The 26,758-nt window shown below is 39.9% G+C and overlaps 1 protein-coding gene across 2 annotated transcripts in view; it reads left to right on the top strand.

Annotated features, from left to right (window-relative positions):
* RAB22A (RAB22A, member RAS oncogene family) overlaps positions 1-25,294 on the top strand; it is a 56,550-nt gene extending 31,256 nt beyond the window's left edge. Inside the window, exons 3-7 of one of the 2 annotated variants that reach the window (XM_012770460.2) lie at positions 2,654-2,735; positions 11,847-11,918; positions 12,004-12,110; positions 12,705-12,814; positions 18,185-25,294. In XM_012770460.2, coding sequence (XP_012625914.1) covers positions 2,654-2,735; positions 11,847-11,918; positions 12,004-12,110; positions 12,705-12,814; positions 18,185-18,282 — 469 coding nt within the window. In that variant the 3' untranslated portion in view covers positions 18,283-25,294. The remainder of the gene's footprint in view (positions 1-2,653; positions 2,736-11,846; positions 11,919-12,003; positions 12,111-12,704; positions 12,815-18,184) is intronic. The other variant, XM_076010844.1, reaches the window with a different exon arrangement.
* The last annotated feature ends 1,464 nt before the right edge of the window (positions 25,295-26,758 follow it).

Below are 26,758 nucleotides of genomic sequence, written 5' to 3'. Positions count from 1 at the left end.
TGCTGGGGTCATGAACCTGGGCAGCAGTGATGCATGAGCCAAAGAAGATACATCTCTGACTTAGCCAAAGTCAAAAAAGTAGAAATAACAGCTAGTATGAACAGAAATTTGTCTGCTTTCAAGCTGGGAGTATTGACTGGGGAGCTTATTGGGAGTCTTAGGGCTTATAACCTGTGCTTTCTCTTAGAAGGCTGAAACAAGCTGTGGTCCTGAAGAAGAGGGTAGCAGGAAGTGGTAGAGAGCTGGAAAGGAGGCATGAAAATGAGGCCTAATTGCTGTGTGGGATGGGAGAAGGCCCAAGAGGCAGGCTCAACTGACATAGGATAGAATCTCCATGGTAGTCCACATGACTATGTGGCTTTCCCCCAGCAAGGCCACTGCCCTACCATTGGGTGGAGGAAGCAGGTATAGAGGCTGTTGGGGCTTGTCTGGGTGGTTGAGAGAAGACAAGTAAGATGCTAAAAGAATCGACATGGTCGACAGTGATGCTGGTGATAAAAGGACAAGAGGCCAACAGACATGGACATAGACCCAAGAAGACCTCATGGTAGAAAGGAAGGGAGGCATGGTGAGAGTGACTATGAGAGAGAGCTGGAAGGGTGGTCCAGGGCCAGAGATAGGGAGTCAGGTTTAGTCTTTTAAGTCACTTTCATTACATCACAGTTGCCAGTTGTCTTTCTCCTGACTCAGTAATAAGTAATGTTTTCATTAAAGAGAAATGGTTGGCAGGTAGGTTGAACTTTAGTGAATTCTGATCCTATAATGAAACATTTCCTTTTAATTATTGCATATACCTTTCTCAGCTTTTTGTCTACTTGAAGCATATTTCTTCTCTTGTCCTTTGAGCAGCCAAAATGGATGTGTTGGATGTGTTGGCTCTGTTAATAGGCTTCTGTTGGATGCCTGTTGTCACTCTTAAATGTAGCACCACAGCATAATTGATGGAATGTTGAGTTGCAAGCTTTTAGGACTAATTGCAAACTCTAAACTAAAACATTTCCTGGAGCTGCCTTTAAATAATAATAATAATAATACCTTGTATAGATATAGTGCTTTACAATTTACAAAGCACTTTCACATACATCATCTCATTTAATCTTTACAATAAACAATGCTTTTTGAATGCTTAGATCTTTCCTAAGTGAGAAATCATGTTGCACATCCTGATTTAATCATAGAGAGTCACCAAAAGTTCTTGATACAATAACCATTTATCGAGTACCTTCTATCCACAAAGCACTTTACTAAGTATACCAAGGGGTAAATATTCAGTAAATAAATATCCAATAAATACGATCCTGCCTCCTAATTCACTTTTCCATTCCTCATTGCAGTCACTATTTTGGAGGCTACTTGCTACGCCATAAATTTATATAAATACTGCCAGGAATTCATTGTATCAGAGATGAAATTTTTAAAACTAAGGATTCTGATATTTGTCTGAGTTCAGTGATTTGTCAAAAAGTCATTGTATTTTAACTTGTACTTTCTTAGAGATTATCTGTTACTTGAATCTCAAGAAAAATATTTTGAGCTCTCAGCATATATGAAAATACCACCCATTGAGTTCATTATGCTGAGTGGAGTGATTGGGGTACAACTTGGCCCTTGGCCCCAGAAGACTTATCCAGTAGAAAAGAAGACATGGTCATCTTCTGGGTTCTGCAAGCCAGACTGGGATGCACTGAGGAGACTGGGAGACTAAAGACTTCCTGGGAGGCTGCCCTCTAGGTGAGGTGGGAAATTGGAAGGTAGTATTGGAGCCAGGCCCAGGACAGAACTCCTGAACCTGTGTCCTAGAGCCCCTAGAGTGTCCAGGCATGTGCTCTGGGCCACTGTGGCTCCTTAGGATATGCAGGCTTTGAGGTCCAGCTTGAGATCCTCTAAAACATATGGAGCCCCCAAAGTAATAGAACCCTGCCATCGAAGCCTCCTGGGCAGAGTGGCTCTTTGAGTGAGTGTGGTGTGACCTGCAAACCATGATTCATTTCCCCTCAAGGGCTGGATGAGGCCCTGGGGGCTGATGTGGAACCTCAGCTGAGAAGCCCATTCTGTCAAAGAATCACAAGTGATCATCAGGGGTGCTGATAATGAATCAGGTCACCTTATTACAGCTGTTACTTCTCCAACTGTCTTCCTGCTTGTTTGGCATCTTAATTTTAATAACTATGGTGTTAACACTCGTTCTCACTCAGGTATTTATGTGGGCATGTGGTTTGGGAATTGGGGGAGAACAAACCCCAGTGGCCTAATTTTAACTAGTGCACACATTTCCTGGACACCCTGCTTTTTCAGAAAGTTTTCCCGCGATAACATCATTTTAAATAACAGCTTCCATGTTTTGCAAAAGAGGCTCATGTCTGGATTGCCGAACTCTCTCTTGGTTCTTTTGGTACTTTTGATATGGAACTTAGACAATCAAAAGCCCAAGAACTCTTACTTCTTTGTGTTGGGCAGATGTGCCTACTGCTTTATTTTGACAGAGAATATGCAGCCAGCATCTGAGCATCCCATAAATACTCCAGAGAGGAACACTATTAGGATTTAGTGTGGAGCTGGGAGTTTGAGCATTAAGTCTAAGTGATGTTTCCGACTGGGGCTGGAAACGTGCTTTACATAATTGTATTCTGATTATTTAGGTCTCTCTTTATAGGGCATCTTTTATGACCAAGACTGTCCAATACCAAAATGAGCTACATAAATTCCTAATCTGGGATACAGCTGGACAAGAACGAGTAAGTCACTCTTTAATTTACTCTGTATTTTTGAGGCCCAAATGAAAGCTCCAACTAAACTGTCAATGTCCCTGTCATCTCACGTTACTCACTTCTCTTCTGTGCACTGGAGACACATTTGTTTCCATTTGCATAGGCCAGCCTTTTTCTTTTCAATTAGAACCACAAAGTCCACTGATGGAGAAAGTGATAATGGGCACTGAGGGCATTTTTATACTTTGGAGTGTCTTAAAGTACATGCTGACTAACAGGCCAGATAAAATCCCACTCAGAGCATTGTATGTAGTTTGGGGCTCCATCCTCTAGTTAGAGATATATAAAAGAATTAGTAGTAGAAAGGGAGAGTTAAGCACAACTCACTTATAGCCACCTTTTAAAAGCTAAAGAGGGAACTTTACAGTGTATAAAGTTTGAGATTTAAGTGAAAAGGATGAGCTAACACGGTGCAATAGATACTTAATAATTGCCTGATGATAACGTTGACCATGATGCTTATCCCTTTAAGGAAGAGCCTGAATCAGAAGTGGCGCCTGGCCACAGCAGCACAATGTTGAAGAGATTTGAGGAAGCCCTGCCAAAGTTAGAAAGGGGGCGGGAAGGCAGGGGAGGGGACGGACACATGCCTGCTGCTTCATCTTCCTTCTGGGTACTGAGGCCGATTTCCCTACCCAGGTGCCTCTGACAGCCACCCCATTATTCAGCTGCCGTTTAATTTTGTTTTCAAACAGTACCATCTAAACAGCACAGCTGATGGATGCACAGTGCTATCTTAAGCTCTTAAAAGTATACCAGAAGTAATCAGGAAAAATAGTCTGTCATCACAGTCTTATCTAAGACAACATAGATACTGTGTATGGTATAAAATCTGACAAGAATCATCACAGACGAATGGAGGGAAACAAAACAAGCCATTAGTGTTCTCCTAGACATAAACGCTATGCATTTGTACAAATTTCATGGTTGCTCCTGTTTTTAATGCGGCTGCCGTGCCCCTGTCCAGTTACTCATCTGAGATACTTCAGCTACACTGTCTTCCATCCCCCACTTCTCTCCTTTGCTTGTGTTGTGCATCTAGAATGGACCATTTAGGACAGCTAGACCTTTGCCAGCCATCCCTCTTCCGCCCTTCAGAAGTGTCACTTACCACAGGGTCCTCCTGAATATATCTGTAGACATAGCCCTGGGGTCTGTCCTATTAGCCACAAACTCATTTGGCTCTTCTTCCTAGTAATATATGTACCTTCCACTGAATCCCAAGTTTCAATTACCCCCTCACATATATTTGATGAAATAGCAAAGCCCTCATCATAAAGAAACATGCTATAACATAGATTCCATTATGCTTTGAATCAGAGCCTCTCCTGGTATACACAGTGATACATAATAACATCTCTTTTTTCTAGAACTTGAAAACAGAATCACCCAAGAGAGTATGCCTCTCCCTTTCTGTTGGCAAGATGGTGAGAGTTGGTGAAGTTTTGTGATTAGCCAGTTTGCCTGTCTGTTGTTTGCCCACTTCTAATAGGTTCCACAATTAGAGATGCAGTTGCTCTGAGAGGCAGAGCTGCTTCCGCCCCACCTGAGGCATCATCACATAGCCCAGAGCTGCACAGGAGGTGTTCTTGGGGCCAGGGGCAGTGACCAGGAGGCCCTGCACTGGGGAGACAGGAGAGGAGCACCACCTGGCAAGCACTCACTCTAGCCAGTTGTTGCTGGGCAAGAGCACATGTCCAGGATAGCCAGATGGCAGTGCCTACAAAAATCTAAACATCTGACAGCTAATCACAAATGGTTTGAAATGCTGAGAGGATTGTGCAAAACACATCTGTGAGCCTATTCTGGGTCAAAGACTGCCCATTTGTCCTGGGCAAGGCATTCAAGGCCCTGAATGTGCCAACTGCAGCCAGACTCTCCATTTTTACCTCCTCCCACCAGTCTGTCCTCTAGCACCAAACTGCTTTGTAGTTCTCCGGCATGCCATACAGTTTCACACCCCCATGCCTTTGCTCCCACCTTTTGCCTGGAAAGCTATTCAGCTTTTAAGACCTACCTCTGATCTCACCTATAGGGAGGTTTTCCTAATCATCCCTGCTGCTCTCTGTTAAGTGAGCACTTTGCCACACACTCATGTTGCTCGTACCTGAATCTGGAGGTTGCCTTGAATTCCTCGCTCGCCCTCATTCCTCCATACTTGCTCCAACAGGGTGTCTGACAACCCTGTTTTCTAAGTATCTTTCAAATACATTCACTTCTCTATTTTCACTCCCAGCACCCTGCTCACAGCCACCTTTATCTTTCACCGTGTATTCCCATAGCTTTCTATTTGGTCCTACTGCTTTGCCTCCACCCAGCCCTGACCTATGACTCTTCTCCTCACAGGACCCAAAGGAACCTCTTAAAAACGTAAAGCTGACCCTATTATCTTCCTGCTTAACACTCTTCAGTGACTTCCCACTGCTCCTCTTATCAGAGCCACATTCTGAACAGAGGCCTGCAGAGGCCCCCATGACCTGCTCTACCTTCTCTCCTCAGTGCTCTCTTGGGCCCTCCTCTGTGTCTCTGTCCTCCAGCACTCCTTGCCCAGGCCTTCACACGCACTCTTCCTTCTCCCTAGAACTTTCTCTTCCCTGTACTCGGAGCATGGCCAGCTGGCTCCCTTACCAGCCCTTTGGCCTCAGGTTAAATGCTACACCCTTGGAGTTTTCCCTAACCCTCCTGTGCCTAAGCAGGGCCCCCTTTTCATTCTTCATCACTGCCCTTACTCATTTTCCTCAGAACACTCATTAGATGTCTGCAGACTTACCGTGATTGACAGTCTCCGTCCCCCACCACCAGACTGCAGACTGTAAACTTCCAGAGCTGGGACTAGTGTCGTGCTCACTGCTAGATTCCCAGTGCTAGTATAGCGCCTGCTGTAGATACTGGGTGGATGAATCCACAAATGAACTGTCGGGGCAGTCCTTTGTTTCCTAAACAGTCTTTGATTGACCTCATCTGTGGGATTGTCACCTGTTTCCTTACTTGTCAGCCTTCCATTAGAGTGTGAGCTCCTTGAGAGCAGGGACTTCCATCATATCTCTGCTCTCAGCCCCTGGCACATGGTGTTGATGCCAGTGGATTTATGTCAGCTGATTGCCAGCCCTACTTAGGCACAAATAAGGACAGATCCTCTACCTACTTTTACCATGTGAGTAGTGCATGACTCAAATAATAAATTTCTGGTGTTTGCATGTTAATTACTTAGTTCTCTGTAGTTATAAGATTTATTATGGAACCAAAAGTCATCATAAAATGAAAACACTTTTTTGATGAACTGACCATTCAAACATCCTCCTCATTCAACATCTGTGGCCGCACACCATTTTGACAGATGGGTTGTCCTCTGATGGTCCAGTTACAAGTGATTGCAAAGTGATTTCATTAAGTCGATGAAGGTGATTTTGGAGAATTTCTCAAATGTCATATAAAGCCCTTGACAGTAGCGGTCTTGTTAAATTAAATGAAGAGGAAAAATACTGATCAGGATGATGATGTAAGTGCTTCAGAAGATAATGATTTGTGTAGCAAAGGGTTAAGAAGGGCCTAGGGAAAATTGATGGAGCCCTCAAATATTTTTGCAAAAGTTTTTATGATAAAACTGTGTGAAAGTCAAACACAAAATGAAGGATTTTGTATTTTGCTAGCATATAGTTTTATAAAAGTGAGCTTTGACTCAGTGTTCATCCAAAAAAAATTAGCTTTTGGCTACAGTAAAAAACCTAAGTTTTTCAAATACCAAGTAAGATGAAACTTGTTTTCATGATTTTAAATTTATCTTCTCAAGATAGAGCCTTTGTGAGACCTTTTTATCCCTATTATTTGCTGTCCTAAATGAATTCATTCTAAGTCATCTTTTTCCTCCAATTATCCTTCATTAACAAAGACTCGTGCAGTAGTATTGAGACACACAGGATATACATAAATGACCACCATAAATGCATATCATAAATATACCATAAATATAGCAAAAACATTTCAAATACTTGCCATCAGTATGTAATGATATGAAAGAAAACTTCTTAACCAGAAAATAATAGACACTGCATATAGTCCTTAAAGAATATATTTCTGCATCTTAATTGTACTTTCTCCTTATGACTGTTTCCACAGAGGTCAGGACACCAGGAAGGCACAGACTCGATTGTCACAGTAGTCGTGTAAGAAATTGTTCTCGTGTTTAAAATCAGAAGCAATTATAGTGGCTCAGTATCATCTAGAGCTGGGGTCGACGGTAGCAGAAACCAGAGTCCGCAGTGTGTCATCCGCACTGTCCAACACACAGTTAGAATTGCTACATATATGGAGAAACGCAAAAACATAACCCGATGAGTAGAACTAAACCCCATAGTGAACCTGTTACTAGAATTTGCAAACACAGAATTTATAATATATTTTTAGGCCAAATCCAACCTGCTGCTAGTTTTTGTATATGAAGTTTTAGTGAAATAGCCATACTTTTTTGTTTACATATTGTCTATGGCTGCCTTCACAACAGTAGCGTTGAGTAATTGTGACAGAGATCATATGACTCACAAAGCCAAAGTATTTACTATCTGGCTCTTACCTGAAAAGGTTTGCCACCCCTGATCTAGAGCCAGGTCCTACCAGAGCAGAGATGTGCTAACATCTTTTGAGTCTCTTTATGTGCTTCCACCTTCTTTCTTTACACCAAAAGAACATGAAAAGACTTCGATGTCAATAATGGCAGAATGGCTTATGCCAGACTAATTCTCCCACAGATAACAATTATATAGAAACTCTGGACAAAACATTTGAAAACAGTTGTTTGAAGGTACTACAAGCAACCAAATGCAGTCAGGGATTGAAAAAAGGAGCTATATTGGGTGAAATCCACATTTTTATAGCTTTTCCCCAGTAGGCACTTTTCAATCTGTGTGGCACAAGATAGCTAGAACTCAAGCAGAAAGTCTGTCTTTTTAGCCTGTTATTATTTGAGGACAGACTTTGGGACTGCCAGAGCAGCTGGTAAAAGAGGAGGCAAATCCCAGAAAAGGTGGATCCAACAAGGAGGGAAACCCCAAAATCTATTTATAAATGTCCTTCAGGCCTTTGGTTGACTCCGAAAGTGTGAATACAGAGGCGAGACATAAAACCCAATAGAAACCAACAGCTAGAAAGGGTGACAAGACTGAGCAGAGGTTTCAGCTGCTGCTCATTACAACAGAGCTAGACTTTGGAGTTTGAATCCAGTCCTGCCATGTTAGAAGGGATTGCCAAACACCTTGAGCATTGCATTGAAACTTCAAAAGGACCACGCCTTAGGAGTCGAACACATTCTGGGACTGAGGACAAAACCAAATAGACCCACCCTAACACCATGTAAAACCAGTCAGAAGAGGGTCTGCCAGTAATGTAACACTCTGAAGAGAAGAAAAGCAAACCCAGAGTCTGCAGTGTGTCATCCGCACTGTCCAGCAATCTGAATTACTACACATATGAGACAGGAAAACGTGCTCCAGTGAGTAGAAACAAACCCCAAAGTGACCCTGTTACTAGAATTTGCAGACACAAAACTTAAAGCATATATTTTAAATATGTTCAGAGAATTAAAAGCAGTCCTAATGACTAAACTACGGTTGGGAAATCTCACACAGAAAGAAAACTAATAAAGAATCAAGTGAAAATGCTAAAACTGAAAGTTGCAATATCTAAGATGAAAAAAGTCACTGTATGGGTGATAGAACAGATTAATCAAAAAAATGGGGAAAAGAATAGAAAAATATAAATAAGGTCTTAATATCACAGGGACAAATTCATACATGTACAATTGGAACGTCTAAACACATGTACAATTGGAAAGAGGGAAGTGGGCACGGAAAACAAGACATTTCAAGAAATAATGGCTGAAAATTTCCCAAATTCAGTGAAACATAATCAAATTAAAAATCCCAGAAGTCCAGAAAACCTGTAAGTAGAAAGAAAACCACATCTAGGTGCGTCAGAATCAAACTGCTAAAAACCAAAGATAAAGAGAAAATCTTGAAAGCAGCCAGAGATAAAAGACAGGGTAACAACAACATGAATGACAGTTAACTCCATAGAAACAGTGGAGGCCAGAAGCATTAGAACTGTATCTTTAAAGTGCTGAAAGCAAAAAAAGTGTCAACCTGCCAAAATTGTTTTTAAAATAGGAAGTTAAAATAAGGACGTTTTTATAAAAACAAAAACTGAGAATTCAGCAGTAGCAGTCTCAGAAACTTTTTCAGGCTAAAGAGAAATAATACCAGATGGTAACTGAAATCAGTAGAAAGAAATAATAACCACTGGAAATGGTAAATATGAAAATATTATTTTTTTCCTCAACTTATTAAAATAACTGGGCTATTTAATTCAAAAATTACAACATTGGATTGTATAGTTTATAGTGTAGATAGATTTGAAATATTTGACAGCCATAGCACAAAGGATGGTTAGATAAATTCCTGCAAAGTTCTGATATTTTACATGAAGTGTTACATTTTAAACTCTAAGTAAACTGTAGAAAAATGTACAATATGTATTGTAGATGCAAGAGCTACCACTTAAAAAGTAATATAAGTAAGTATAACTAAAAAGCCAATGGAAGAATTAATATATTAAAATTGAATACTAAAAAAATTCCGTTGATGCAGAAAGGCAGGGGGAGGAAGAGGAGCAGAGGAATTTAAAAAAAAAAATGGAACAAATATAAAACAAATCAGGGCCAGGCGTAGTGGCTCATGCCTATATATTCCCAGTGCTTTGGGAGGCTGAGGAGGGAGGATTGCTTGAGGACAGGAATTTCACGCCAGCCTGGGCAACACAGCAAGACACTATCTCTATTTTTTTGTTGTTTTAAATCAGCCAGGAGTGGTGGTATATGCCTGTGGTCCCAGCTACTTGAGAAGCTGAGGCAGGAAGATTGCTTGAGCCCAAACCTTCAAGGCTGCAGTGAACTATGATTTTGCCACTGCACTCTAACCTGGGCAACCTTGTCTCTAAAAATTAATTAATTAAATAAAATAAAATAAAACCAATGAAGTGGTAGACCTAAGCCCAAATATATCAGGAAGTACATGAAAGGAAGTATGTGAAAGAACTAAACATTCCACTTAAAAGACAGAGGTTGTCAGATTGATCAAAAAGCAGGACCCAAAGTATATGCCTGTTATAAGAGAATGACCCTTTATTCCCAATTATTGCGTTAAAACAAAACAAAAAAAAAAAAAAAAAAAAAAAAAAAAGAGAATGACCTTAAATATAAAAACAAAGAAAAAGAAGATAGATTGAAAATAAGAGAATGGAAAAGGATATTCTATGCAAATTATAAGCAAAAGAAACCTGTTATGGTTATATGAATAGCAATAAAATAGACTTGAAAAAGAAGGTTATTATCAAGGTTAAAAAAGGACATGATAAGGATCTTGGGGAATTTTCCTTGTTGATAGAAATATTTTATATCTTGGTGGATGGTGTTTACATGGAGGTATACATTTGTCAGTTTATCAGATTGTCCTAAAATCTTTGCTTTTCTCCATGTGAATTTTACTTTACAAATTTGAAGAAAGAAGAAAAAAGAAACCAACCTGTGAGGGACATTGCCAACATAAGTACATCAGAAATGAAAGCTAATGCCATAACCTTTGTTCCATCGGTGTTTCTGTCTCATTTTCTCTTATGCTATAGAATTCAATCCAACATATTAAGTCATTTTTACCTCATAATGTAGTTTCCTTTTCTGTAGTGCTTTCTTGCTTACAACCTTTATTTTTGTTCTCTTTAAAACTTAACGTATCATTTTATTGGAAGTTAGTAGGCTTTCAGCCCACAGGCAGGGGTTTCTCTCACAAAGACCAGTGAAAGTTTCTGGGTCTGGACATCTGGGACTGGCACTTAGTTTGATATCCCCCCGTGCTTATGTAGTTCCTACTCATGTGCTCACCACTTCTTGGTTACCTACAGTGTGCCAGGTGCTGGGCCCCAAGACAAAATGGCATGCTCAGCGTGCATGCTGATTTCCCTCATGGAGCTGCAGTCATAATTTCACTTCCTTTTGTAAAACTCAAATTAATATAAAAGTTTAAAAGCCAAAAGGTTAAACCCATTGGATAAGAAGTTACAGAATTCATAATTCTGTATGTGGATTATATGTATGCACCAAATGCTTCCTGTGGTGACAATTCTTGCCTGTGTTTGGAGGTAAGTCACCAGAAACAGCAGAATGCGAGCTGATTGGCGTCACATTATATGTAGATCTGTAGATCAAGTGTAGGCAAAATTCTTACAGTAAATGTTGGCATCACATTTGGTGAGTGAGATGCTCACACTGGAACTGTGTCCAGGAATTGAGGCTGGGGACAAGCTTCACATTTTCCATCTCACACTTATCTAGAGAAGTGGCCTGCTAAATCACCCTTGCTATTCAGCTGGTTATCCCTCTCCCTTTCCACCTCCTCCCTTCCTATTGTGTGTGTTGGGGAGGGGAGGTGGTGGGTGGGAAGAAACTCCAAGTACAGAGTTGAATTCATGTAAATGAAATGAGATCTGTACCCAGCATTTGGGAATTGCTACGTGCATGGAGATATCAAAAAAGCAAGTTGCAAACTCATCCAAGTAGTGAATGTAAATGTGTACTCATTTCTAAAGGACAATCAGCATTTAGATTACAGGGTTATCTTTACGACACCCAAATGCAGCCACTTCTCTGGAGAACTATTTACAGCATTATTTTTATTTCCATGATAGTTTGTTTGGGAAGCCAAAGTTTAAAGGACTATTGAACAAATGAATTTGGGAATTATAACATTGAGTTCAATTAAAAAGCCTTTTTAGCTGAAACAATTGTTTATAGCACCATATTTAATTCCTATAAAGCTGCATTCTAAACTATCTTCTGAGAGACATTTCGGTGTTACATTAAAAGTTTTTGCCTTTGGTAATTACTGGTTCATTTGCTTTAAAGCATCATGTCATCTTCTTTGGCTTAAGAAAAAGATTACCTTTTGTGCAGGGATAATGGCTTAAAAGTCTAGTAAAAAACATATTTAACCAGTTTTCCCAATTTTGTTGTTTATTTTTCCCCCTCCTCTGCAGTTTCGTGCCTTAGCACCAATGTACTATCGAGGGTCGGCTGCAGCTATAATCGTTTATGATATCACAAAAGAAGTAAGACTATATATAGTTTTCTTTAGACTATTTTGAAAACTTTTTAGTTGCTTAGCTCGCCAGTTCTCTTTTTTGTGTGTTTCAGGAGACATTTTCAACATTAAAGAATTGGGTAAAAGAACTTCGACAGCATGGCCCACCTAATATTGTAGTTGCTATTGCTGGAAATAAGTGCGACCTTATCGACGTAAGGTAAGTTATTAGAAAAAGAAATTACAATGCCAATTATGTGTTCCTGTTCTTAATGAACAATATCCAATATAAGAATCTTTTATTTAATCTCTGACTTGAAAAATCCCTTTTGGTTGTGTGGTTGGAGTCCTGAAGTTTCAAACTACAATTAAGATTTCAGGCATTTGGAGCTAATTATATTATATATATAGACAGGTGTGTAATTTACTTAAACACTGGTCACATCACACTTGACATTATGTGAGATCAGTGTGGCCCCCAGGTTCCCGTGACATAGAATACTTGAATTCAGAAAGCACATTTATTGGCAGTTTTTTCTGGGCTACTTCTATGATTCCCAAAGCAAGGGCTTTTTTTTTTTTTTTTAATTTGAGGGGGAGAGAAAATCCTGCCATTCCCTGATCACTCCGTTAGCTACATTGCTATGGTTTAACCAAAGAAGTGGCATAAATGGGAGGACCACACATCAGAACTCACACAGCAACCATTCAAGACATCCTTTGTCATCATAAATCTGGATAATTACAGGGTAGGAGGGGATGACATTAAGATGTTAATGTGTAGAATTTCTGATTTGCAATTGTTGCCTTCCAGAGAAGTCATGGAGAGAGATGCTAAGGACTACGCCGACTCCATTCATGCAATTTTTGTAGAGACCAGCGCAAAAAACGCGATAAACATAAATGAACTCTTTATAGAAATTAGTGAGTATCTCTGCTCCTTATCGGTTTCCTCTGTGCAGAGCAACTTAAAACAGAATTATCTTTCTGGTTAGAATTCCCACCTTACTTAGCGTAGTGTACTCTCTGAAATTGTCCTCAGTGAAAAGAGATTTGAGAATGTAAGAGTAATAACCAGCTTTCATATCATGTTATAATTGCTGGAGAGCTGCTGCCTGATGAGTACAGCCCTTCTAGAAAGAGTGTTGCTGCTGAATAAATAATGCACAGGGCACTGAGGTCGTAGAAGCTGTCATCTCTCCCTTTTTCTCTATTTAAATGTGTTTCAATTAGTCATCCAAGGTCATCGAAAATGAACAAAATAAATAAAAGAAAATGAAATGCAGGTGTAATTTCACTGTAAGAAAACCCTCAAAAATTAATACCAGGCAAGTGAAAGGTAAAATTTCATTTCCCACCCTTCCCTTTCCCTTTCCAGCAGTGTTAATGGGATGGCACTAGACTGGAGAAAGGCTGCTGCATACCTTTGGGATCCTCTACAGATTGCATCTATGTTTATTCATTTCATTCAAATTCATCAAAATATTTATTGGGAGCTGTACCAGGCTCAGGGGAGACAGCGGTGAAGAAGATAGATGCAGCCCTTTCTCTCCTGGAGTGCACATTCTACAGAGGGAGACAGGCAGTGAACACCAAATAAATAGGATCATTTCAGATAAAACTAAGTAATATGAAGAAAATAATTTATAGGATGAAGTGGAAGAATGTCTGCAGGTGATCGGGGAAGGCTTCTCCGAGGAGGTGCTCTCAGAGCTGAGGGAACAGGCCCTGCAGAGATGTGCAGATTCGCATCAGAATTCCAGAGGGGAGAGACACAGTGAACTTACCCATTAAGGTCCGCTGTAGGGTTGAGATCCAAGGTGACTGAAGCTGAAAGGGCTTTTGGCTGTGGTGCAGAGGAGGGGCATGAAGCCCAGTGCTCACCAAGGCCAGGCAGGGGTAGCCCATGAGCAGAGCAGGCTCGGGGACTCCTGGGGACCCTGAGAGGTGGCAGCTCCAACAGTTGGGGCCACTCTAGAATATGGGCCCCTGGTTGCCTAATTGCTGGGAGTTACTTTCAGAGTTTTTTACACATCCCATGTTTAGATTTGGCTGCTAATTCGAATATTTTCAGAGTATTTTGTAGGCCTAAGGAGCCCACTTGCCACCAGTAAACTGCTGATTGCACCCCCTGTGTCAGCTCCTTTATTTCAATATTAAAAAGTCATGGTGGGGCCGGGTGCAGTGGCTCACACATGTAATCCTGTTTCTCTGGGAGGCCAAGGCAGGCGGATCCTTTGAGCTCAGTTCAAAACCAACTTGAACAAGAGCGAGACCCCATCTCTATTATAAATAGAAAGAAATTAGTTGACCAACTAATATATACAGAAAAAATTAGCCAGACATGGTGGCATATGCCTATAGTCCCAGCAACTTGGGAGGCTGAGGCAGTAGGATTGCTTGAGCCCAGGAGTTTGAGGTTGCTGTGAGCTAGGCTAACGCCATGGCACTCACTCTAGCCTAGGCAACAAAGTGAGACTCTGTCTAAAAAAAAAAGTCATGATGGGCCAGGCGCAGTGGCTAGCACTCTGGGAGGCCAAGATGGGTGGATCGCTCAAGGTTGGGAGTTCGAAACCAGCCTGAGCAAGAGCGAGACCCCCATCTCTACTAAAAAAAAAAAAAAAAAATAGAAATAAATTAATTGACCAACTAAAAATATATAGAGAAAAAATTAGCTGAGTGTGGTGACACATGCCTGTAGTCCCAGCTACTCAGGAGGCTGAGGCAGAAGGATTGCTTGAGCCCAGGAGTTTGAGGTTGCTGCTAGCTAGCCTGATATCACGGCACTCTAGCCTGGGCAACAAAGTGAGACTGTCTCAAAAAAACAAAACAAAAGTCATGATGTTTGTTGTTGTCCTAGGAGTAAATAGCAGGTACCCAACTGCATTCTTGAAAGGCAACATAAGGCTAGTTGGGAATTTTTCACAATTCAAGCTAGAATATCTAAGTGTGTGATGTCTTGAGTATGTTAAAATTATCTATTTTTTTCCTTTAAAGTGTTTTTTACTATAGCAGTATTAAAAACAAAAAGGTGGCGAACTATACCAGCAATGAAAATTCTTATGTAAAAACTAGTCTGTACATACTAATTTTTTAACTGTGAAAAATAAAAATATATGTTCACAAAGATTAGAAAAATTGGGAGAGATGTAAACAGACTTTATTGTTGACTGGATGTTGTAAAATGACATGTGCACAGTGCCTGGCATGCTTTGTGCTGAAGCATAACAGATACACAGAGATGTGCACGTGTCAGAAGCGCAGAGCTCAGTGAATTTTCACAAATTGAATATACTCCTGTGCTTAGCGTTGAGGTTGGGACATGGCAGTTCCTGGACACCCAAGGGTAACTAACCACCATCCTGACTACTAATTCTTCAGATTGGTGTTGCCTGTTTTGGTTTTACATACATTTTGTACTTTGTTTTTTAAAGCACAATGTTTCCTCTTTTGTGTCTGGCTTCTTTTGTTCTGCATTACATTTTTAGATCATCCATGTCATTGCATATAGTGGTAGGTTACGCATTCTCATGGCTGGTGTGTGTGTGTGTCCGTTTCAGAGTCAGAGTCCAGGGTCGGGGGAAGCAGAGAATATCTACAGTGTAATTATCCATTCTGCTGTGATAGGCATTTGGGTAGCTGTTTCCAATTTAGAGTTACGATACGTAATACAGCTCTGAACATTCTGGTCGTATTCTTTGATGAACATCTGTACACATTTTTGTTAGGTATATTTATACCCACAAGAAGAATTGCTGGGTCATTGAGTATGCATGCATTCAGTACAACTTTACTGACAACCAGTTCTCAAAGTGGTGGTTGTCCTAGTTGACACCCACACTAGTGGTGCATGAGAATCCCAGCCACTATCTGTCTCTGGTGAGGAGGTTGTGATCTGCATTTCCATGGCAGTTAATAAAGTCAAACATTTTTCTAGAAATTTATTTGCATTCATATAATATCTAGATATCCTCTTTTGTGAAATGCCATTTACATCTTTTTTTGCCTATTTTCCTTTTGGGTTACCTACCTTCTTAATGTTTTATAGTTCTTTGCTCTGTGGCTTTGAGTTTTGAATCAACTCCTTCAATGAACTAAAGTTTTTAATCTTAATATAATGCAGTTTATTTTCCTTTATGATTACCATAAAGGTTTTGGTAGCTTTAAAGAAATCATTGCCTATTCCCAGTTCATGAAGCTGTTCTTGTCTGCTTTCTTCTAAAAATGTTATTCCCAAAATTTTTATGTCACATTTCCCAGATGCCTCTGTTATACCAGGTGTATTTTAGTATCTATTTATTGAGAAATAACAACAAGAAGCTTCAGTAAAGCTTTTAACTAAATGTGTAATTTATTCACAACAGTATCTTATAGGCATTTGAAAAGCAGTTGTAGGACATACTGGGGGGACACTTTCTTGTCGATGTAGAAAACATTGCACTGCCCACACAGATTTGTAGCCTGCTCGAAATGGTGGCGGTTCAAGGACCTGAGCGTTGGCAGAGATTCCTTCTTATCCTCATGAATGTCAAAAGATATATATGTCCATTTATTCCATGTTTACAAAATATCTCTGTGCCAGGTACTATGCTAAAAAGATACTGGAAACACAAAGATGGAGAAACAGGATCTCTTCCCTAGAAGAGCTTAGAGTCTAATTCGTAAACAAATATGTAAGAGCATGCTTCTGGTGTCCTAATTGATTTTACTGTCTGAGATGTGGGAGAGAGTTAGGAAGTGGGAGGGCATCAGGAGTGCCTTTGTACAAGAAGCAACCCTTGAGTTATCGGTCAGGTAGGTGGATGGGTGATTTAAGGATTCTCTCGAAATTGACATTATGCTTCATGGAGCAGTAAAGTGAAACCTGTTCATTCTCATGCATTGTTGGTAGGAGAATAAAGTGGCGCAGCCTCTTCAGAGAGCAATTTGGCAGCATCTGTCAAAATTTAAATTGCACATTCTTGCATTTGTGCTATACAGACACTGGGAATACAGTGTATGTATCAGACAAATCCAGGAGTAGAATGCATGACCTAGCTCTTCCTCTCCTGGTAATTTATCCAGCACATATACTCATAGGTTCACAAAGACACTTTCTGTACCATTGTTTTTTGTTTGTTTGTTTGTTTGGTTGGTTTTTTAAGAACGTGTTCTGTAATATCTATACTATTGTTAACATCCAAATATTGGAAACTAAATATCCATCAGTAGAGAACTGGTTAAATAAATTATGGTACATCCTGGCCGGGCGCTGGCTCACGCCTGTAAGGGGCCAAGGCGAGTGGATTGCTCGAGGTCAGGAGTTCGAAACCAGCCTGAGCAAGAGCGAGACCCTGTCTCTACTATAAATAGAAATAAATTAATTGGCCAAGTAATATATATAGAAAAAATTAGCCAGGCATGGTACCACATGCCTGTAGTCCCAGCTACTAGGGAGGCTGAGGCAGTAGGATTGCTTGAGCCCAGGAGTTTGAGGTTGCTGTGAGCTAGGCTGATGCCACGGCACTCACTCTAGCCTGGGCAACAAAGTGAGTCTCTTGTCTCAAAAATAAATATAAATAAATAAATTAAAATAAAATAAATTATGATACATCCATACAATGCAGTATCTTAAAGTGATTAAAAAGAAAGTAGCAGCCTCCATATGCTGTGATGGAACAATCCCCAAGATTATTCAGTGAAAACAGCAAGGTGGAGAACAGTGCACAGTTTGCTCCCATTTGGGCTTAAGAAAGGGGAGGTTGGGTAGTGATATAGGTAGACCTGTGAATGCTCATGCACATCTATCTCTGGAAGGCTGCACGAGAAATGGGTCACCATGATGGCCTCTGCCCCGAGACAGAGGGACAAGCTTGTTCTGACTGAATTTTTTTAATGTGTTTTACCTACTCAAAACAATGTTTTTAATTAAATTTTTTTTACTAAATTCTGTGTGATATCCTTTTTTGGATTCTGAGACAGAAACAAGAAACAGGACACTAGTGGAAAAACCAATGATAACCTGAAAAAAGTCTGAATAGTGATGTGGCAATGTTGATTTCTGTGTTTAGACAAATGCCCCATGGTAATATGTCAGCATTAAGGGAAACTGGAAGAGCGGTACATAGGAACTCTCGTATATCATCTTTGCAACTTTTGTATAAATCTAAAATTTTTCCAAAGTATAAGTTTATTAAACCTTTTTCTTTTTTTTCATGAAATCTGTCAAATTGCATCTGCAAAATTGTTGTGTCTGAGCGTGAACAGATTTGGAAAGTGAATGCTCATTCCCTTCCCTCCTCTCATCTTGGTTAGGTCGAAGAATTCCATCCACAGACGCCAACCCGCCATCTGGCGGTAAGGGCTTCAAACTCCGAAGACAGCCTTCAGAGCCAAAGCGAAGCTGCTGTTGACTGAGCTCCCAGACAGTGGATGAAGTAGGTGGTCCTGAAAGTTAACAGGAGGGCTGGGGTCCCTGCCACCAGTTTTCATATAGCTGGTCTTGAGTCTTCTTCATGCAAAAAGGATTCACAGAAATTGACCGGTTCTGTTCTCTCTTTGAAGACTGCAGCAGTATTTCAGTCTGCGGACTTCTGTTGTGTAAAGAATTTCTGGTGTACAAAGGGACTACATCATTGGCTTTTGACCTTGCCAAAAAGGAACATATAATTGTATGGATGGTAGGATTAAGTTGTTGAGTAGTTTTGTAATCAAGATTTTATGTAACATTTGTAAAGGGAAGATTAGCACTTTCGTGGTCATCGGGGGAAAAAAAAGACCTTGTGGAGATTGTAATTTCCTTGGTTTCTGTTACCACTGTTAGAGGGGGGGTTGTATCGTTTAAAATGTGATAGGATATCATAAGTGAAGAGATGGCAATTATTTGAGGCTAAAATGGGTTATTTATAGGACTGGTGGAAACAATTTCATCTCTGCCATCTCTAAAGCACTTTTCATTGAATTATATTAGCCTAGGATGCATACAGTAAATTAACAATGATAACAGTAGGTGCCTACCTCGCTCTGGGTTTGCTTCTGACCCTGTCGTGTATGTGTCACCAGACACATTATTGGCACCTTTTTAAATAAGCTCTTGTGATCGGGATGGTGATGGTAGAGAAGCTGCCTGGAATAAATTGAATTGCATATGTTCCAAACTGACTAGTGGGAGTTTAAAAAAGAGAAGAAGAGAAAAAGTAAAGAAAGTATGTAAATGCTGTCAATTATTTAACCCAAGTATTTTAGTGGGGAAAAACAAGTATCTGTTGCTTAGCATATGTAAAGTTGTAGTCTGTATTTATGAGACCATTGCTTAAAGATTATAAATTATGTAAATACATTAATAAATTTTAAAGTTTCATTCAACATTCCATTTAATCTTGCACCCAGTCTTGCATATGCCTACCCATTTTTCAGCTTATCCACGGGAGATTCAGAAACACATTTGTGTTGTGCGCAGGCATAGAGCTCTTAGCTTACAGTCTTTAAAGATTTCTCTGACCTCCCTTCCACCCACCCCTCTTCCCTCCACATCCCATCTGGAAATCATAATAAAGACATATGCCATTTTGACAAGCCTGACTAGTCCTTACTAGCCTGGGGGTAAAAGATTAAGCTCCAGCTCAAGTCATTTACCTGGTCCTGGTAATAAGTTTATTTTAGCTGTTACAGCGACCTCAGACCAACTGTCTTAAGAGAGCTTTCCTTGTTAACAATTTAGCTTATCTGCCCGTTTCCTTTATTTTCCCCTGCCTCTGTTAGTGGTTAACACTCTTTTCCCTCAGGGAGCCTAATGAGGTTTTTAATATAATCTAAAAATAAAGCACTGAAGTGAAGTTGGTGAAAATTTGTTCCTGGTCTAATTTGGCACCCTTCCAACCTGAGTATTGTAAGGGAAGGAAATTTACAAGATTAAATAGGAAATGAAACAGCTTGAATTTCAAACTAAATTGTGTTTTCAGAGCTATCCTTAAACTGAACAGTCAAAACTTTTAAAAATAATTGTTATTTCTTTGTGGCCCCCCCCACTCATTATGGATAGATTTTAATGAGAAAATTATAACTCAGATTAAGTAAAAAACGATTCCCTTTTCCCTATTGTATATCTTAAACATTTGAAATTATTTTATTCTTTTATTGAAATTAAATAGAAAGAATGTAGTTAGTGAAAATCCTAAGGTTGTTTTGTTTAAAATACATGTGGACTCTGTACCCATAGGATATTGCTTCCTACCCATTGTTAAATTAGCTGCTAGAGAAAACATGTGATTCCCAGGGCTGGGCTCTTTACACCTGAAGGTGGTTTGACTTTCTTTTATATACATCCAGATGGATCCAGGGCCTCTGACCACCGCCCTGGTATGTTCCTAGAATTCCCACTGCTGGGCCTCTATCTCCATGACAACAAAATAAAAACAAAGGTTGCCTGACTCATTACTGAAGAGGCAATGCGTGTGGCCCTTTCTGTCTTATTTCACCAAAAGACGCAAATATATGACCTTAACATTTTTTTCACCTAACCGTCCAGTAGGTGTTGGTGACTATGTGGTAGCGCAGTGCACAGAGAGAGGCAGGGTCAGAGCCTCATCTTGCTGGTAAGGCATCTGAATGCCTCTGATCTTACTGTGATGTTTCACTGCATTTAGCCCCTCACGGGTCCATCTCTTCAGCCTCTTGCAGTTTCATGATTTCTCATACTTCCTCCCAGATGTAAAAGTTTTGTTACAGCCACATATTTTATCAACAGAGTGAGTGACATGGAGCTTGTGCCCAGGCACTTCTGGGGGCTCTTTTTTTTTTCTCCCCTCGTTTTCCTCAGTCTGTCTACAAAATTGCCATGTCACTGTGTCTCATGCAGTATCTTTTTAATACTTAGCAACAGCAAGAAAAAATTGCTATCTCAGATACATAATCCATACTCAATGAAAACGGAAAAGATGTTTTCATTTATTTTGTTTGCTTCTAAAATGCAAAGATGAATATTAAAGTGAGAAGCAGTGCTTTATTTTGAACACATTTTGAATTTTTAACCTAAGCAATGATCTCATACACATTTCATGTTTTCTTTATTATTTCTTACTGAGAAAAGGCTAGATTTCAAAGGAATTGAGTCATAGCTCATCTTTAAAAATCTTATGATTCCCAAATGACGCAGGGCCATTTTTAACAACTTTTAGGACTGAACAGGAGAAAAATTATTAATTGGCTGCAAGTGTGTATTGATTTGGAGAAATTGAAATAAGCTCTTTGCAGGTGTCCAATCCTGGGAACCATTGGTCTCCAACTCTTTCCCACATAAGTGTTTTTCTGATTCTGTGATAACTAATTAACTATCATTTGGTGATTAAAAGAACATAACGTAAGTATGATTAAGTGTCCTTCATTTTAAACTCTCTGTAAGAAGTGATTGGGGAGAAGTACCTATTGCAAGCTCTTCTGGTTCCACAGAAAATCTCCATCACCTGCTTGTCAGCCACAGTCAGGATAAGTTCTAGGCAGAGCAGCTGAAAAATTTAGTTCCTTTTAAAGAAACCTCCTTCCTTGTTAACTGTTTGTGATGTTTGAAGTGCCTGCCTCCTGTTGTGCTCACATTTCCCAGGTGCTTCTTGGTCTGAAGGGATTGAGACTTTTGTGTCACAGGCTTGATTGCCACCTTTTAAGTAGACTGGTGTCCTTCTCGAGGTCATCCATTCCCCTTATTTAAATATCTAAAGGAAAAGAAACCACATTTAATATTGTAAGTTCTCTTTAAGTCTTGTATGTATTGCTTTTCTGTTCTCAAGGAGGAAAATAGGTCTAGGAGGCCTTCTAAATTGAACTCTGGGAGGTATAGTAATGAAAATATCCTTTAGGTAACTACTCCCTTGCTTTCCTGGAGCTGTCAAACCGAAATGTCTGTATTTCCATGGCATCGTGCTAAACTGGGCAGGTTAGATTCAGATGACGCTGCACTAATTGTCATGTCAGCCTCCCAGCTCAAAAAGGTATTTGGTCATTATTATATGCATCTTTTGAGGTTATATAATTTCTTTTAGCACTTTTTCACTCATTCTTTTAGAACATACCGAGAACATGATTCATGGGCCCTCATCATATAAGATACAGGTGCACAGTATGTTATTTACGTAACAGATGAGCCCCCTACACATCCAGATGTCTCTGTGGAACCTGTGTAAGTCAAGAGAGAACCTGTTCTTTCCAGAGAACAGTTATTGGAGATCCCGGAACAGATCTGTACTAGGTCCCTGCTTTAGAACGTTCAGGAAATGATAGCCACAGACTCAGGCTGGCTCTCCTCTCTAACCTCACTCAGCTGTAAACATTCCTCCTAACTCTATAATGGAAGCTCAGTGATAGTGACAAGCAAGATAGTGTGAAACTATAAAAATCTTCATTTAAATTTGTTTTAAAGGGTCTAATTTTAAAGGGACAGTTTTACTGTTTGGCTTCAAGAGATTTTCTACCTCTTAACAGTTAATATTTTTTAATAGAAAAAAATAGAAATGGAATGTACCTTCAAGAGTGAAGCTGTTAACTATATACCTGCCTTCAGCTAGCTTAGCTTATCAAAATTCTTTTTAATGATTCGAGGTATGTTTAGGATATTTGTTTTAATTCCTATGGTATTATGATTAAAAAAAATAGTCCAAGCAACAAATTTATTCAGGAGTTGAACAGTATACTTCATAGCTTTAGAAAAGGGACCTGGGCAGGTAGAAGTTAGCCTAGAACTTAAAGAAACAACCTCTGCAAATTTCTCTTGATAGCAGAGTTGCTTGTCTTGACTTCTAGTAATAGAAATCCTGGCAATTTGATTATCTGATTTGCAAGAAATGTTAATGGAATTCTAGGGTATTTGTCCTATTTTATGAGCAAATGAAAGTCTAAAAAATATTAGAAGGGCATTACATTTTTCATAAGCCTCCATTTTTTTCATCTAAGAGAATGGTAAGTGGGAGACCTGTTGTGATGAAGTTTTATTAGGCATAATGAGGAAAGTGACTAAATATAACTGAGAACTCCATACTTCTCAGTTTGTCCTTTAGGATTCTCTTAGCATACAGGAAAATGATTTACCTTGCAAATCTAGAAGGATGTCCAGTAGCATAGATCAAGATTAATTTGATGGTCTATACCATCAGAAATAACTATGATCTGTTATTATTTAGTGTATAATCAGTTATGCATATGCTAGAATATTTTTGGCTTCAAAAGGATTCAGAAGTTTAATTTTAAAAATCTCGAACCTTCCATCTATTGCTTCTATTATGTTGAACATTTTAGATAGTAAAATTAGCATATATCATCAGTAGATGGTGAGATTAAAACCATGGTGTCTAACAAATTTAACAAAAAATGTTTTTAATTTGCTGCAAGTTCATTTTTAGATCTTTAGATCTGTATGGTGCCCTGTGCGCTGTCAAAATGCTTCATAATTGCAGCAACAAAATTCTGGGTCACTTTTCATGAACAGGAATTGAAGTGCCAAGTTCTATCAGCCAATTAATGGGAAGCCCTAAGATAGTAATGATATTTTAAAAGAGGCTTTTTTAATTGGCAGTTTTAAACTGTAGACCTTCATGCTCTCCTGAATCATGCAATAGAACTAAAATATGCTGGGTTTACTGATGCCGCTTCTTGATTCAGGAACCTTTCAGTGTTTTGGAAAACTCTTTAATGTAGTACTTTGGAGGAAATCATCTTTATAATAACATTTCGCACATAGGGCCAGTAATTTTTAACTCAGAACTGGAATTGTCAAGGATCCCCGACACACACAGCATCTAATGTCATGTTGCATGAGCTGGGCAGATCTCTTCCCCAAGGTCAGTTCAGAGCCCACTGCCCACCCAGCTGGTGTGGGCAGTCAGTCCTGTGCCTGTGTCCACTTGGGTCAGCCCCTGGCCCACAGCAGTGTTTGGCTTTGCTTTGGGGCTTAATCCTAATACCATTAGGCCATTATTAATCTTTCATTAAGTTTATACTTGAATTATCAGTTTTATCCCTGAAAATTTTGGAAAGCAGCATTTGAATTTGTTTACGTCCACTTAGTGTATGAAGTTATTACATAGTTGATGACACTTTTTATTAACATGGATCATGCTAATTATGTCAGAGAGACCAGTTGATTCAGTGAGGGAAAATTATCGGCAGCTGGCTAGTCAGAGCAACTGATTGGTGGCTCTATTTTGAAACCATTTGTTGTACTGTGTAGACAGAGCTTTATTGCCCTGGAAAAGATTTTTTTTTTTTTCACTCTCATCCAGCTCAGTCTTTCCATCATTTCACTTTATGAGTCACTCACATAATCGTCAGTCATTCCTCTGACCTTCTTACAAATTTACGTCTTGCCTTCTCTGTAATCGAAGCAGGCTTCTTGCCTTACTCCCTGTGCTCTTCTCATTTTTCTGTCGGCTCTCCCTTAGAGCCACACAGCCCCAGCCACCTCCTCTGCATATGTGACAAGCCTTCCCGTGCAACCTTCCGTGGTCGCAGCGGCAGGGTTTGCCCACCCGTCCGCCTGGGGAGTCAAGACATAGCAAGCGCTGGCAGAAATGCAGAAGCCAGGAGTGGGGATGAAGAGATTGTGGTTAATGGGTGTGTGACAGTACAGCCAGGTGAAAGGAGTGAGTTCCCGCATTTGATAGCACAGTAGGGGAGCTATAGCTTACAGTAATTTATTGTGTATTTCAAAATAGCTACAAGAATTGGGCCAGGTGCAGTGGCTCACACCTGTAATCCTAGCACTCTGGGAGGCCGAGGCGGGTGGATCACTCAAGGTCAGGAGTTCGAAACCAGCCTGAGCAAGAGCAAGACCCCCGTCTCTACTATAAATAGAAAGAAATTAATTGGCCAACTAATATATAGAGAAAAAATAAGCCAGGCATGGTGGCGCATGCCTGTAGTCCCAGCCATTCAGGAGGCTGAGGCAGCAGGATTGCTTAAGCCCAGGAGTTTGAGGTTGCTGTGAGCTAGGCTGATGCCATGGCACTCTAGCCTGGGCAACAGAGTGAGACTCTGTCTCGAAAAAAAAAAAAAAATAGCTACAAGTATTGGAATGTTCCCAACACAAAGAAAAGATAAATGCTTAAAATGATAGATATCCCAGTTACCTTCTTTGATCATTACACATTGTATATGTGTATCAAAATATCATATGTACCTCAAAAATATGTACAACTATTATATATCAATTAAAAAAAAATTTTTTTTGAGACAGGGTCTCATTCTGTCACCCGGGCTGGAGTGCAGTGGTGTCATCACAGCTCACTGCAGCCTCCAACTCCTGGGCTCAAGCGATCCTCCTGCCTCAGCCTCCCAAGTAGCTGGGACTATAGGTGCATGCCACCACGCCTGGATAATTTTTTTATTTTTTGTGGAGACAGGGTCTCAAAAAAAAAAACATTTTTTTTTTTTAAAAGAAAACCTACAGGAGCATGGGGGGTGGGGGGGAATGCCAAAGCCAGTTTTAGGTAAAGAACTCCAGTACTTCCAGAAAGGGAATAGCAGCAACAGCTCACTGTGGAACACAACTGGTTGACAAATGCTTTTTTACTATTAGTGATAGGACAGTTAACGTAGGTGTCAGAACTTCACTGAGTTTATAATAGGACATTTGTTAAAGTATGTAAAAGTTCAAGTCAAAAGTCTTGAAGAAAAACATCTGTAGAGGTGAACCTAGATATTAAAAAAAAAAAGGCTAAGCCGTCCTACCAGCAATTCTTATTTCTCCTAAGAACATCATGCCTTTTCAAGATCTGATGCAAGGCGTAAGATATTTGTGCCTTTTTGTAATAGCGTCTATTATGAAAAAAAAAAAAAATTAAGTTGCTTACAGTTTTGGCTGCTTTGTAGCACTATAAACAGCCCAGATTTATAGCTTTGGCTTCACTGCATGACACCTCGCCTGGTTCCTTGTAATGAAATACTGTAATGATGGTTTGCCAAGCTTATATGGATGTTTGAAGACTTTATTTTTTCAGTCTTAACCTTGGGCTGGCCCTAAGTCTATGTAAACTGTATGATGTCTGTATTGTTTGTAGATGCTGACAAGAGAAAACTAGACCTCTTGATTTTTGTTGTAAGATATTTCTTTTCATACTTGAGTGGTAGTAAATAGTTTGCAAATGAAGGTTGATTTGGCATACTTTTAAATGATACAGTTTTAGCTTGAATATTCTATAATACACTTTTATAGAGTGTAACATGCTAATTCACTATAAAATTTGTTGTAACAGGGTGTAAACATTTGTTAATAAAATGCTATGTTTACAAATACATGTATTTGCCTTTCAAATGGTTTCTCTTTGTGATCTTATTCATCACGTGTTCTTCTTAACCAAATATTTTGAAGCCATTTCAAAGAGATTTTTGGGAGCTGAAGTGCCAGAACGTTGATAGCCGTGGTGGTCTGGTGAGCGGCGAGGGTCCTGCCTCCCCTGCTTCCTGCGTCCTTCGTCCTTCGATGACGGTAAAGATGGGGAGGCAGGGGGAGCTGGAAACAGGTCTCACCACTGAGCACTTGGAGGGAAGGCTGCTGTCCTTGGGGAAAAGCAAGAGTGAGGTCCATTGGTTCATGGAAGAAAAGGTTTTCACTCATCTTCCATTATTAGGGGGATTTCATCAAAGATGCCAGTATTTCCACCCTAGTGTTAACTTCAACTCTGGACCCTCGGTGCCTTTCATTGCCAGCAGAAGCACAGCTGCACACGCTCCCTTGTTCTCTTTGCTGTCCCTCTCAGAAGCGCATTTGCCTGTATGCTGTAGTTGTGCCAAAAAGTACCTACCTGTCCTAATAGGGGAACCCGAGAGAGCAGAGAGAGCTCGAGACTGCCAGGCTTCAGTTTTGGTCTCAGCTTAGCCCCCTTTCCAGGCTGTGTGGCCCTAGAC

This window comes from Microcebus murinus, chromosome 16 (genome assembly GCF_040939455.1).
Source record: "Microcebus murinus isolate Inina chromosome 16, M.murinus_Inina_mat1.0, whole genome shotgun sequence".
NCBI classification, from domain to species: domain Eukaryota; kingdom Metazoa; phylum Chordata; class Mammalia; order Primates; family Cheirogaleidae; genus Microcebus; species Microcebus murinus.
Note: the sequence above shows the minus strand (reverse complement) of the source record. Positions and strands in the feature narration are given on the sequence as shown.